General features: G+C 42.4%; 1 protein-coding gene across 1 annotated transcript in view; it reads left to right on the forward strand.

Moving 5' to 3' along the window:
* The window catches only part of LOC121607383 (plasma membrane calcium-transporting ATPase 1-like), a 34,005-nt gene extending 25,965 nt beyond the window's left edge, over positions 1-8,040 (forward strand). The window contains exons 14-21 of the mRNA XM_041938128.1: positions 335-422; positions 751-857; positions 1,477-1,668; positions 2,349-2,562; positions 3,766-3,977; positions 4,076-4,183; positions 4,398-4,586; positions 7,167-8,040. Of these exons, the coding sequence (XP_041794062.1) occupies positions 335-422; positions 751-857; positions 1,477-1,668; positions 2,349-2,562; positions 3,766-3,977; positions 4,076-4,183; positions 4,398-4,586; positions 7,167-7,550 (1,494 nt within the window). The 3' untranslated portion in view covers positions 7,551-8,040. The remainder of the gene's footprint in view (positions 1-334; positions 423-750; positions 858-1,476; positions 1,669-2,348; positions 2,563-3,765; positions 3,978-4,075; positions 4,184-4,397; positions 4,587-7,166) is intronic.
* Positions 8,041-15,121: the final 7,081 nt, after the last annotated feature.

Below are 15,121 nucleotides of genomic sequence, written 5' to 3' on the forward strand. Positions count from 1 at the left end.
ACTGTGTCTGTGATGCACACTGCAGCCTCTGTAGGATCTATCTTCATTGTGTTTGGTCAAAGGATGATTTTGCTGCTTACTGATTCAGTTGAACCGTTGTAGGTGCCTGTAAAGCTGAAACTATACAGATTCAGGAAAGTCAGAAAAATAAAAATGTTTCATCATTATTCTTCCAGCCTCAGAAATGATCTCACAACCCTTTCATTCTCTTGTGACCCCTTGTAGGGGTACCCACAACTGCTTTACACTACCAGCACTTTAGCCTGATAAACTGATTTAAATGTATGATTTGCACCTAAAACTGGATAATTATGTCTTCTCTCTTTCTCTGCAGATTGAGCAGGAGCGGATTGATAAGATTTGGCCAAAGATGAGAGTCCTTGCCAGATCATCTCCAACAGACAAACACACTCTGGTCAAAGGTTAGACACACTTCCACCAGATCAAAGAGGCAGTCAGATAGATGTAAGGCATTGGCAAATTTATTTCTACAGCAATATTTATACACAGGGCATTTTTAAATGCTTTATATATATGTAAACACTAAAATGAATTCAAAAGAATCATTTAAAGAAAATGTTGGAATATGTTCAGCCCTGACATGAAATTAAAACTATGACATTAAAACAAAATAAAAGTGGTAAACACAGCAGAGGAAAACAGGGTTTTCAATGATTTAAGGTGCACACCTAGATCTTCATTTGGTCAGTAAGTGTTTCTCAGCTGTGTGTCTCTGTGTTGTCATCTCAGGTATCATCGACAGCACTGTGCTGGAGCAGAGGCAGGTTGTTGCAGTAACTGGAGATGGAACAAACGACGGTCCTGCCCTCAAGAAAGCAGATGTTGGCTTTGCCATGGTAACAATTTTCAGCAATGTCATCCAACTGCTGCTTGTAGTTAACTGTGTAACATATAACAAAAATTTGTATACAGTTAGAGTGTTTCAGTTAACTCATAGCCTAATGGTGTTGTGCTGTACTTTTATACGCAACCTGAAAGTATTTTCCAGAGGTCTTCACACTTACTAAGGCAGGCATGTCAAACTGATTCCATACAGGGCCGTGTCGGTGCAGGTTTTCATGCCAACCAAGGAGGAGCACACCAGGTCAACCAATCAACATCAAGGGATCACTTAGTTATCAGCTGAAGACTGAGATCAGCTGATTAATTGATTCCAGCCTGGTGTGCTCCTCCTTGGTTGGAACGAAAACCTGCAGACACACGGCCCTTTACGGAATCAGTTTGACATGATTGCACTAAGGGATAGGTGTAAAAATTAATTTGTAACTTGTTTCAGCTGGTGCAACCTTTTTAGTAGCACATAAACTCTGTCTGAAGTTGGAAATTGCATTCAAACTAGGCTACGTTTGAACTTTATCATTCAACTTTATCAATACAGTGCTTGTCAAAGCCTAAGATCAAGGCCAGGTTTAGTGTCAGGTTTATGTAAGATAACCTACACGCTGTGTTCTGTAGGGCATCGCGGGCACAGATGTGGCGAAGGAGGCATCTGACATTATCCTGACAGACGATAACTTCAGCAGCATTGTAAAGGCCGTGATGTGGGGCAGGAACGTCTACGACAGCATCTCCAAGTTCCTGCAGTTTCAGCTCACCGTCAATGTGGTTGCCGTCATTGTGGCCTTCACCGGAGCCTGCATCACTCAGGTCAGAGCCATCTGACACTGCTGCTTAAGCTGGAGTTACACTCCAATAATACTTCCTTATTAAGTCATGAATATTTCATGTTATAGGGAAATACTTGAGGTTTGAAAGTCTGTAGAGGCTTTAAGGTTTCTATTACAGTAAAAGAAATACCACTGTTGTCTGCAAGTAAATGAGTAGATACTAATAAATGGACTGCATTTATACAGTGCTTTTACCGCAACCCTCACATTCACTCACTCTCAGTCACACAACAATGGCGACTATGCTACTATCTAAGTTGCTGGCCTATTCTTTAGGAACAAGGTAGTGGTTCAGTGTCTTGCCTCATGAGTTTTGCCACACTTATGCATTATACAAGAAAATGTCTTTCACATAAGAAATGTATTTTTGAATATTGTCCAGGCCACAGCTGGCAGCTGGGATTCTGAGCTGAAGACGAATAAAATGACAGATAATATGTGTGACATACAATAACCTCTAAAAGTCAAATACTTTATAAAGTCATCCAAAAAACTTCCTTCCTCATCAAAAACTAATTCAGGACATAATCTTTTCTACGTCCTGAATTAGTGTTTGATTGATAGTGTTCTAAATTGACATGAAAAGCTTCTGAAACTTGATGGGGTTAGCCATTTCTCTGCTGACAGACACTGACTGTAGATTTGTGTGCGTTTTTCCAGGACTCTCCTCTAAAAGCCGTACAGATGTTGTGGGTCAACCTTATCATGGACACCTTCGCTTCATTGGCTCTTGCCACCGAGCCGCCAACCGAGGCGCTGCTGCTCAGGAGCCCGTACGGCCGCAAGAAGCCGCTCATTTCCCGCACCATGATGAAGAACATCCTGGGACACAGCATCTACCAGCTGATCATAATCTTCACCCTGCTCTTCTTGGGTCAGTGAATGCGCCACACCTTCGTGGTCTGAAACAGCCACAGATTCACATATTTCTGATCCACATAAATCTTAACACATTTCAGTGCATTTAGATGTGCTGTCCATTGAGATGGATTCACTAGTATCATGTTTCCATTCATGCTGTATAGATGTGTATTGATTAGGGGAGTTCTAGGGGAGACAATATACCACACATTTTAGTTAATGAAGTGGCGTGATCCCATTCAACACAATGAGGCAGTGACACTTGCTTGCACCTAATTTATATGAGATGTATTTTGCGCATATACTAAAACAAAACATTATCATAAATGAAATGAAGAAAAACAAACATACAGATAAAAGGAAAGATAAAACATAGAAATCACACTAGAAGATACAGAGGCTGATAGCAGGCTGGAGGTGTTGAACATGAAAATACTTTCCTGTAGAAATATTTCTTGAAAAGGGTCCTGAAAGGTGACACTGGAGTAGTGACTTGGCTTCCTTTGGCCAAGTGATCCAAGGCCGGAAGGCTGATGAACTGGTCACCATTGAGGGGAGCCTAAGATAGAGGTGATGTGACTGAGGTTCAGTCTTGGCTTTGTTACTTTGTACAGATTTCGGACTGATGGGTCATGGTTTTCGTATAGCCTTTAAATTATAAAAAAAAAAAACGAACAGTTAAGGCAACTATCATCCTGTCTTAAATATTTTATCTTGTTTTTAACTTGTGTGGGTGTGACGTAGTTCATCAAGTGTTGCAGGAAGCAGATCTCTCGTGTGTGTGTGAGAGATACCTGCATGTTATCTCACTGTGAAGTTCATGCTAAAGGCAAAGAGTGTGTCCAGATAAGCTCATAATGCAACCTAATAGTGTGAAGGACGTGTGTTCGCTGCTGCAGAGGAAATAAAGTTTCTGTTTCTGAACACCTCCCTCCGTCCGGTTAGCTATGAGTCAGGCTAAATTAGTCCAAAAAAAAAAAACAGTGCACGCCCAACTACAGTATGTGTGTTTGTGTGTGCTCTTACATTCCGACAAAAACCCTTAACTAGTGTAAAACACATAAAAAATATTGTAATATACTACACTGATACTATTCCATTATTCATATTTAATTTGTCCTCCTGAAGTCATATTCACAATACTGTAAATCCATCATTATTTATGTTGAGTTGTTTTCTACACCTGCTCAGTAGTCTTTCACCCTCCCTCTCACAGGTGAGAAGATATTTGACATCGACAGTGGCAGGAATGCTCCCCTCCACGCGCCACCATCTGAACATTACACAATCGTGTTCAACACATTTGTCCTGATGCAGATCTTTAACGAGATCAATGCCCGCAAGATTCATGGCGAGAGAAACGTCTTTGAGGGCATCTTCAACAATCCCATCTTCTGCTCTATCGTCCTGGGAACCTTCCTCATACAGGTGATCTGTGAGGGGCGAGGCAATCGGCACACCTGGTCAGGGTCACAGTGTAAAGTTACGATAGACTACCTATATGGTGTCATCTCTCTCTCCTGTAGATCGTCATCGTGCAATTTGGTGGTAAACCATTCAGCTGTGTGGGTCTGACTATCGATCAGTGGTTATGGTGCATCTTCTTTGGAGTCAGCAGCCTCCTGTGGGGACAGGTGAGACACTTTTTATTACTATTTTGATGGTCGACAGTAGAGAGGAAATGAGGGAGAAAGAGGAGGGATGACATGCAATATAGGTCTCCGACCAAACTTAAACTTGGGATGTTGTGATTACGTAGTCAGCAATTTAAACACCACGAAAGGTTTGCTACCTGGCCTTGCAGAAACAAAACAAAACCTATGATATTTGTGTCTGTCCCTGTCTCAGCTGGTGTCCAGTGTCCCCACTAGCTGGCTGAAGTTCCTGAAGACGGCGGGTCACGGGACGCAGCAGGAGGAGATCCCTGAGGACGAGTTGGAGGACATGAAGGACCTGGATGAGATCGACCATGCTGAGATGGAGCTCAGGAGGGGCCATGTGCTCTGGTGCCGTGGCCTCAACCGCATCCAGACACAGGTCTGGTTTCACCTTTAAATAGTCCTACTGTTAGAACAGCATCCATTCTGACTATGGATTATTGCAACTTAGATTCAGGACTGACTAACCTTTGTGACTATCAGCTTCTGCCCGTACTGCAATTGAAGATGGAGTTCAAATTAATTAACAAGCATTTCTAACTATAAGTATGCAGTAAGAAATCATTATCATATTGAAACCAAACTGAAAGTGTTCGCTGGTTAAAATAGTAGCCTTCAGATTCACTTACAAGGTTTGTTACTAAAACACTGTTTGAGTCTGTACACTAAACCGACGACTGTATGTTCACATTATGGCCTGCAGGCCTTTGAAAAAGTTTTTTTTCTGGTAACTACAACAAACAGAACAACAAATAGTTAGAAACTAGCATATCTGAAGTAGTTGTTGGAGTTGAGTAGCATCATGCTATACAGTACGTGAAACGATAAGTAATATGTCAGGCCGATACTGGAATGAGGACTCGTATGCAGAGATAGCAAAATCCACAGATGTATTTATACTGGGTTCAGAGATCTCTTCGCTGGGTGTAACCAAAGTGGCTATGAAATTACTCTATGTAAATATTAACAAGATATATCATGAAAACACAAAAACAAAAAACGCTTCCGAAGGAGGAAGAAACAAACGGCTATGAAAGAACTAACGAACTAACTAAGAAAACAATAGAAACAAAAGATCACTCCTGAAAACACGGAGGAAAATAACACTACTATGAGACACAAACGAAACAAAAGAACAATCTTACAAAGAACTGAAATTCGGCTATAAACTAGTGAGAAACAAAACAACAAAACTAGACTGTAGAAATTGCAACAAAAAACACTCACGAAGAGGATCAAATGACACAAAGGCAATTGTGATGGCGGTGACTAAATTTAAAACTAAATTAAAGCAAGGACTGTATAAGAACTAAACCCAAAAAATATGGCAGTGTACAGCCACCGGCGTACCTCTGTGTACTTATAATTTTACAGTGGACACTCAATTAAATAACTTGGGGAAGGAGGCAGACTGTAATTCCAAAACAATTATTTATGTAACACAGATGCAGAACAAAATGCATACAACTGTCATATAAACAATCAAGAAATAATAATATAATTCCTGTCTAACTAACTTTCTCTAACGTATGTATTGAGGCCGGGTGGAGCTCTTTGGGGGGGGGGATCCCGGAGGTAGATGGGGCGATGAGGATGAGAGCAGCTGCTGTGCAGGTGACTGTCAGCGAGTGAGTGAGAACGAAGCAGAGGGGGGCGGGGCGCCGATGTCTCGAAGAAACGATGACTTCAACAACGGTGACGATGTCCGCCGAAAACACGGACCGTCACTCGTTACCTTGGTCCCAGTAGACAACAGCCGATGATACCAGCTAACAGTCCTAGTTAGCCAGCAACAGACCTCCGGTCCTCGCCAACAGCAAACGACGATACGAACCAACGCCGCTAGCCAGCCAGCAGCGAAACTCCGCTCCTCCTTAACAGCAGCAGACGATCTGAGCTAACTTCTCTCAGTTAGCTAGCAACAGTCCTTCGCTCCGTCTTCTTCACGAACACACACTAAAAACTCTACCATTCATCAAACATAACGAAAGTGATTCACACTGCACTGCTACGGTCACTGACCACACTAAAACAAGGTCAGTTAACGAAACACAGCGTTATACTTTTCTCACTCGCGTCTATGCTCTGACTCTGTCCATTTATTCCTGGCGAGCGTGCGAGAGCGCGAGCCTTATCCCACAATGCAACAGGTGTATAAACATAACAAACTACGTGAAGCATTCAAATATCGTAGAAACATAGGACAAATGAATTCTCAACGAAGAATATTAGAATCACATTAATAATGCATATTCCACATTAATGAAAATAACAAATAGATAAAAATAATAAATTCTACCATTAAGGTCAGGGCGAGAATATGAGAACTGAACTATAGGGCTTATAGGCTACTGAACAAAACAAATGTAAGTTTAAATCTAAATTCTAACATGAGCCTTCACTACAGCAATAATTCTGTGACTGTGGCAATGAACAAGGAACGCACGGGTGAATCTACCAAAGGACAAAGACACACTGGTACAAGACAAGGGAGACGCCGACTATTTAACACGTGGAGGGTAATCAGGAAAAGGTGGAGACAACAGGTGATCAGGGCGGACACACAGGTGACACATGAGGAAGGGCAAGTGCTCTGAAACGAGAGGAGAGTTAGACCTTCAAAATAAAACAAGAAATGACAAGACTAAAAACCCAAGACGAGACAAACCTCACTACGGTGTAAATGTTTACTATTACCGGAGGCAAATTTCTGTTTACTTTAGTTTGGAATCAGAGAGAAATGTTTGAAATTATTGCTGTAAAACTTGTTATTTGAAGAGCCTTAGGATACTCGCTCTGATATTTGTTTTTATCAGATATTATTATGGTCCATAGTAGGAAAGGGCACAGTTGAGAATAAGACAGAGGTAGGAAAACATTGGAATTGTCCTTTAACATCCCTCACCACACTCAGCCCCTCCATTACACCCTGAGCTGACTGTTCTCCCTCGTCTTTCAGATTCGTGTAGTGAACGCCTTCAGAGACAGCGTGTCTCCCTACGAAGGTCTGGAGACACCCGAATCTCGCAGCTCCATCCACAACTTCATGAGCCACCCTGAGTTCCGCATAGAAGACTCCGAGCCTCAGATACCCCTGATCGATGAGGCAGACGGTGAGGACGACGCCCCGACCAAACGCAACTCCATCGTCATCCCGCCACCACTGACGGGACTGTCCAACCTGCCGCCTCTCCCGTCCTCACCCAACCAGAATAACAACGCCATGGACCGCGTCGTCCCTCTGCATAAGGACGCTTCCAGGTCCGGACTGATCCCGCCCAACTCTGCGGGGCTGCCGCCGTGTCCGGGTAGCCCCCTGCACAGCCTGGAGACCTCACTTTGAAACCCCACCCCCAACCTGACCACTTCCTGTTACGATGGGTCTGTTCGTACTGTTTATGTCGAGGGCTCTGGTTCTTCTGAGAGCCAAGAAATGAAACATTTTTAAAACAGACTTCAGGAGTTCACCTGCTGCTTTTTAGAATCCAGGAAGCAGAAATGTTTCCAGGTGTGGCAGCAGGTTCACACAGACTGATGTTTCCTTCTTTACTTTGATAGACATGAACTCTGTTCGCAGTTGTTGTTTAGGAAAAGAGTGTTTGTGAGGTGCTCGATCAGTAATCAGTTTCTGGTCTGTAAATATTCATGTTGATGTTCAGATGTAGTCAGGGCTCGTTTCAATCTGCAGCCTCTCAGTTTGTCAGCAAATGAGCTGATGTGAGCTGATGGTGACGAGTTCAGCTTAGTTTTGTGTTGAGGTTTAACTTTAAGGACCTGTGACTGAAATGTTTAGAGTCAGTCAGCTTTAATGGGGGGTGGGGGGTATTCTTACAGAAACGTGTGTTTGTAGACAGAAAAGTTTAAGTAAATGTCTTTTGTTGGATTTTCTGAGTTATTAAAAGTTAAAAAAAAAAAAACAATTTCCGATGTTTGTGACATAGCTTCACATCAGACCAAAGAACTGATGTTAAGTTTTGACAGACAACTGATGATTCCTCTTTTGTCCTTTATATCAACTGTATCACTTTAAAGGCATCTTCAACTCCAGACGTCCAGCAGTCAAGCAGAAGCTTCACTGTTGTGACCTGCTGAAGCTCTACCTCCTTCACCATGAATGCATGACATCATAGATTGTCACGTTTCAGGCTTCGCCTTATTCAGTACATCATACTAGACCTGTACTAGTCAAAACAATTCCATCCTGTCTTTTCCTAAAGACTTTTCCATGGTCTTGATGGAAAATGTCATGATGTCAAAGAAAGATGTGAAGACTTCAACAACCACGGTGCTGAAACTAGGCTACAATTATTCAGCGGCGGATGTTACTGACGTGGTTCTGCCATGGTCACTTTAAATGTTGACGGAAGGATGACATTGTGGGACAACATTGTCTCCCTTTGTAAAGGGTGTTCCTGTGTACCCTTTGCTAAAGGAGATAGGAAAGGAAGCGTTGCAGCACCAGAGAATTGGACAAGCTCTTATTATCGACGCCACTTGGATGCTTCTGGGTTATTTGACTCAGCGAGGAACCTTCCTAACTATTCGACCGCAGAAAGGCTGGGTCTGAAATCATTCACACTATAATATTTAATATCCAAGAGCATGTACATTGAACTCATTATCATTAGCTCACAGAAACATGTGGGCTGTACATTCAAACACAGGATCCAACAAAAACAAAAAGGCCTAATAACGCAGTCAGGGAGGAATAACCAGAACACAGGCATTAGAAAAAGACTGAATTCATAAAGTGATTCAGGTCAGAATTATTCACGCTTGTTCAAAACTACAGAGATAATTCCCCCTCTGCTCCACAAGTTGGTTTAAAGGGCAGTGATTGACAGGTTCATTACCTGTCAATCACTGCCTCCCCTATAAGTCCAGGCATGGATGGGCGGGACTTCCTCTCTTTGTCCTTAAACAAATGCAACTGGAAGTTTGTTTGACGCACCATGTGTCTTTGGAATTATTTCAATAACCATTGGTAGTCATCATTGAAAATCATCCAGTTTTCACCAATTCCCAATTCCTGCAGCGGAAAATAAACAAAAGATTGAGTGCAACTTTGTTCCTGTGTGGTCTGTGTGGCTCCAGTAAGAACCTTAAATCCCCAACAAAATTGGTCCTTCGAGCCGGCGCACTGAGCCATTCACCACACAGTGACCTAAAATACAACCAGACAATATAAGGCCTACTGATGAACGTCAGGCTCCCTCTACTGAGTGTGCACATGGATCCCAAGGTGACACAGACGTAATTCATCAAAAAGAGCCTAGCCTGTTACCCAAGCCCCCCATTACCTACAGCAAGCTAGCCCTCGATGTACTCCATTTCAAAACAGTACGAGTAGAGATAGACGGCGTAATGCGCTATGCTACTCCACTGCTCCCAACATTCCTCTCCTTAAAGCTCCCAAAGAGGCTGCCCTGCCCTGTCTCTGTGCTACAGAAAAACGCCTGTCCAACGATCCCAAGCTATCAAAGCAATATCAAGAAGAAGTGGATAAACCTGTGCAGTCTGGCTATGTTCAAAGGATATATGAATGTATATATGAACACTGGTATTTCTCACATCACATTGTTGAACATAACAACAAGCACAGAGTTGTATTTGACTGTTCCTTTGAATACATGGGCCAAAATCTAAACAAATGTCTTCTACCTGGACCAACATTGGGGCCCTCTCTCCTTGGGGTCCTTCTCAGATTTCGTCAACATGCTATTGGCATATGTGGTGATATTAAAGCTATGTTCCGTCAGGTACGCCTTTTGAATGAGGACAAACCTCTACTGCGCTTTATATGGAGAGGGATGCAACTGGATCAGGAACCAACTGTTTATGAATGGCAAGTGTTCTGGACTGAGTTTATTTTATAGATAATTAGAGTGTTATTTCGTCCTCCTGCCACTGGGTGGTGCCTTTTTTTGGGGGGTTGGGCTTGTTATATGATATTTGGGTAGTCATGTGACACTTATAGGAAGTCACCTTGACCCCACCTTGGCATGGTAGTGTGAGCAGCAACATCTTAATCCATCCTCTTTTGAAAGCGCTTATAGAAGCATCGTCTGAGTATTTTTGAAATATATTGTTAGTATAAATATATAATGTGTATATTTCTGTAGATTTGTGTAATTTCATCTAAGTTAGAGCTATTTCACATATCCAGCTAGTTACTGTGGTTTCTAGGCTAGTTGTAAACCACATGTTGGGAATGTGTACCAGATATTTTGGTAATTACATATTTTATGGTGATTGTGTATTTTATTTTCTTTCTTCATTTTAGTTTTACACATATTTGCATGCTGTCAGTTTCAAAAAACCTACCAAATTTGACCAGCATGGGATGGGAGTCATCTGTTTGTCTAGTTGAAGAAGGGGGACTCTTTAATGAGGGCAGAACAGCAAGTCTTGACTTGAGAATAAGACAGAGGTAGGAAAACATTGGAATTGTCCTTTAACATCCCTCACCACACTCAGCCCCTCCATTACACCCTGAGCTGACTGTTCTCCCTCGTCTTTCAGATTCGTGTAGTGAACGCCTTCAGAGACAGCGTGTCTCCCTACGAAGGTCTGGAGACACCCGAATCTCGCAGCTCCATCCACAACTTCATGAGCCACCCTGAGTTCCGCATAGAAGACTCCGAGCCTCAGATACCCCTGATCGATGAGGCGGACGGTGAGGACGACGCCCCGACCAAACGCAACGCCATCGTCATCCCGCCACCACTGGCGGGACTGTCCAACCTGCCGCCTCTCCCGTCCTCACTCAACCAGAATAACAACGCCATGGACAACGTCGTCCCACTGCATAAGGACGCTTCCAGGTCCAGACTGATCCCACCCAACTCAGCAGGGCTGCCGCCGTGTCCGGGTAGCCCCCTGCACAGCCTGGAGACCTCACTTTGAAACCCCACCCCCAACCTGACCACTTCCTGTTACGATGGGTCTGTTCGTACACTGTAAATAATTACCAGGATTTCACAATAGTAAACTGTAAAATTTCACTCTAAATTGCAGTATTATCACTTTACAGGATTTAACTGTAATGTTCACAGTATGACACTGTAATTTAGAAGTTTACTATAAAAACAGTGCCATCACAGTAAACTACTGTATTATTTGTTGTTTTAATTATTACTAGGGATGCACAATAACTGTTTTTTAAAACCGATACCGATAACCGATAACTTTCAGCTCCTAAAGGCCGATACCAATAACCGATAACACACACATATACCTAACATCATGACATCAATACCACGAACAAAACCAAAATCAGTTACTCTTGACTCTTTAAATGAAGAGATATTTATTTTTCCAATGAAAAACTATTGGTAAGCCTCTCAAACATAAAGCTATCAAACAAACCTATTTGATATCTCACATCAATTTAAATAAGGTGCATTACTTACTGATATAAAAAATAAAGGCCCCTTGAAATGATGCAAATACATGCATCAGGATTACAAACTGAACTAGAAAATTCCCTCTGGGAAATTTTGAAAGGGACATGGGGTGTGTTCGAGCTGACAAAATTATCTACATTTTAAAGTTTGAATGAAGTCTCTAGGAGAAACTATGGCGAAGCAGCGGAGGAATTGAAAAAGGCTGCAATTTGAGAAAACAGCAGATATCAGAGGTAGTTAGTCCCTGATTAATGAATTGCTCTCAGCTGTGTTTCTGTGGCTTTCTCCTCTGCTTCATGTCTCTGTTAACATGAATTAATGAACTGAATCAATAAACATGAATGGAGCTAATGCTAACGGAGCTAACAGAGCTAACACTAATGGAGCTAACAGCTAACGGTGCGTATAGAGCTAACGGCGCTAACGCTAACAGAGCTAACTGTGCTAACAGAGCTAATAGAGCTAACGGCGTTAACAAGGGGGCGGGGGGATGGGGTTTTCATTATGCATTTGTCTGTGTGTGTGTGTTTATGTATCTGTCATTGTGTGTGACTGCGTATGTATGTGTCTTCGTCTGTTTGTGTGTGTGTCTGCTTGAACTACACAAGCAGCCCAACCAGCTCCTACATGGAGATGTGTATGGTATATATGTGTCTGAATGTGTGTGTGTGTGTGTGTGTGTGTGCGTGTGTGTGCGTGTGTGTGTGCCTGTGTAACTTCTGCCCCACCTGCTGATAATTACCTCTGCACCTCTCCCACTGTTTACCTGTTCCTGTTCAGTTTTGACGTGCTTGTTTTTAATCACTTTTAGCTGTTGGTTAGCCCTTTTTGTGTGTGCATTTGTGTGACTACTGTCTCAACCTCTTTGGCAAAGAGCTTTCTGAAGCTGAGTTTAACTGCTTGTTGGACGGAGATTGTTTTCAAACAATGCCCTTGTTTTGACTGAGCTCGTTAAGATAATCATTCTCAGGCTGGTTGTCCTGCAGATGTGTGTGCGTGGGTTATTGACCGGTATGTGTGTAAATGACAGTTGCACCTGTTAAACTCTTCCCTTGAAAAGCAGTATTTTCGCTGTTGGTTTCTTCCGAACAACTTGCGATTGTGTCAAAACCGTAGCTGCTATCAAAAAAACAATTACACTGTGAGATGCGGACAAGTCTGGGCCAGATGTACGTGTGTTTTATGTCCAGATATTCTTTAGAAAAATGACAAAATGGTCGACTTAAAAAGACTCAGAGAACAGGAGTTTGTATTGTATGCAGTGAGATTTGGGTTCGGCGAACCTCCTGAACTAAATACTCTGGTGAGAGAACCGTACCTCGTATCAGAGTGTACTATAGATCATCGGACTCCCGAGACCTTCCTTTTATTCCTGAGACAACAACTTTTCAACTGTTTTATGGCGATCTAAAGACAGGAGGCATTTCTGCTTTGCTCACAAAACAGCTCTGAATTTTAACATGGGACTTAATGGGAGAGCAGGAGGGAGCTGGCTGCACAAAAAGCCTCACTATTTAAATTCAGTAAGTCTCTCGGCTTTTTCGAGGGCATCACACGAAAGAGGACAAGTTTGTCTACAAAAATACCAAAAATTATGTGTCTCCTATTCACCGTTTGGATTTTACGGCAATTTTAGAAACACATTTCAGGCGATTTCTCACCGGCTGTCTCACTCTAACTTATGACATCACCCACTGTGGGGGGAGAAATTCTGAGCATTTTTGTGAGAAACTTGATGGTCTTCAGATGGTCATAGCTCGAAAACCGTAAGAGAAATCAAAAAATGTGCCGAAGTTCATTTTGAGCTGACAAATTTATCTACGTTTTAAACTTTGAATGAAGTCTCTAGGAGAAAGTATGGCCGAGCAGCGGACAATTGAAAAAGGCTGAAATTTGAGGAAATTTCCCCATTCATTTCTTATGGGAAAGTCTTCGCAGTTGTTCGCGTCTTATGTCGGCCTTCCATGGTCATAGCTCGAAAACCGTAAGAGATATCAAAATGTGCCGAGGGTCATTTCGAGCCGACAAAATTATCTATGTTTTAAAGTTTAAATGAAGTCTCTCTGTGAATGTATGCCTGAGCTACAGACGTTTGAAAAACTCCAATTTCAATCTTTTTTTTTTCGCCCGTCCCATTCATTCTTGAAATGAAATTTATCACAGTTTTTCGCGTCGTAAGAAAAGTAATAGCACACCGATCCCGATCAAACCGCACGTTTTGATATATAATTTGCGAGGGTTTTCTCAAAGCTGCGGGCGAGTTAAGGGACGAAAATTTGGAGGATGATGAAAAATAATAATAAGAAGAAGAAACACGCGGGATAGTAATAAGTGACTCGGAGCGTGCCCCGTGTCCCTAAAAAGTGCATTCCAGAAGTTTGCAAAAAATAAATATACATAGAAAATTAATGCACTGGCACAAGTTAGATTCAAACATTTCTATTTAAACAAACTGAAAAAGTGCATTCCTCAATGACAACAAAAATAATGCACAGTGCATATCGTACTGACAGAAGTTAGAAGACAGCACTCTTGAATACTCAATTCTGATTGGTCAATCGCGAAAATTCAGCGGTGTTCCTAACAGTCAGACTAAAGGGGCAATCCCTTAATGTACCAAGCTCAATAACACATCGCCAACTGATTTGAGAGGCAAAATATGGAGCATTTTCCGTACATTAATTTTAATTTGTTTGGAGAGGACCAAACACTTAGCTGGAGAATGATGTCCCCAGCAAAAAAGACGAGAAAAGTAAAGAACAACGCTGGATCGACAGCAGGAGCGATATTAAGACACAAAAGACTTGAGGACGCAGAGACTGACCAGATTGAAGCCAACAGACACGAAAAAAACACCAAGAGAAACACAGCATGGACGATCGGTCTGCTAAAAGACTGCTGAGTGGAGACAAAACTGGAGACAGATTTTTTTAATGTCTGACGCTGAAAGCAGAAATCAGCTGATGCAGGACTTTTATCCATCAGTCCGAAAAAATAGCGGTAAACCAAACTTTGTCTCCAGCTACGTCTCTCTCGGGTCTGGGGTATTTGACATGATTTCGCTGAATAGCCGCGGTGGTTATGTTTCAGGTGACTGATCAGGTCTGATCACACACTGACATGACACACTGACATCACACGGTGACATCACACACTGAAATCACACGGTGACATCACATGACACACTGACATCACACGGTGACATCACACGGTGACATCACACAGTGACATCACACACTGACATCACACACTGACATGACACACTGACATGACACACTGACATGACACACTGACATGACACACTGACATGACACGCTGACATGACACGCTGATATCACACTGTGACATCACATCACACATCACACACTGACATCACACGGTGACGTCACACTGACATCACACTGTGACATCACGCGGTGACATCACACTGTGACATCACACACTGTGACATCACACACTGTGACATCACACACTGTGACATCACACTGTGACATCACACACTGACATC

This window comes from Chelmon rostratus, chromosome 6, assembly GCF_017976325.1.
Source record: "Chelmon rostratus isolate fCheRos1 chromosome 6, fCheRos1.pri, whole genome shotgun sequence".
NCBI lineage: Eukaryota > Metazoa > Chordata > Actinopteri > Chaetodontiformes > Chaetodontidae > Chelmon > Chelmon rostratus.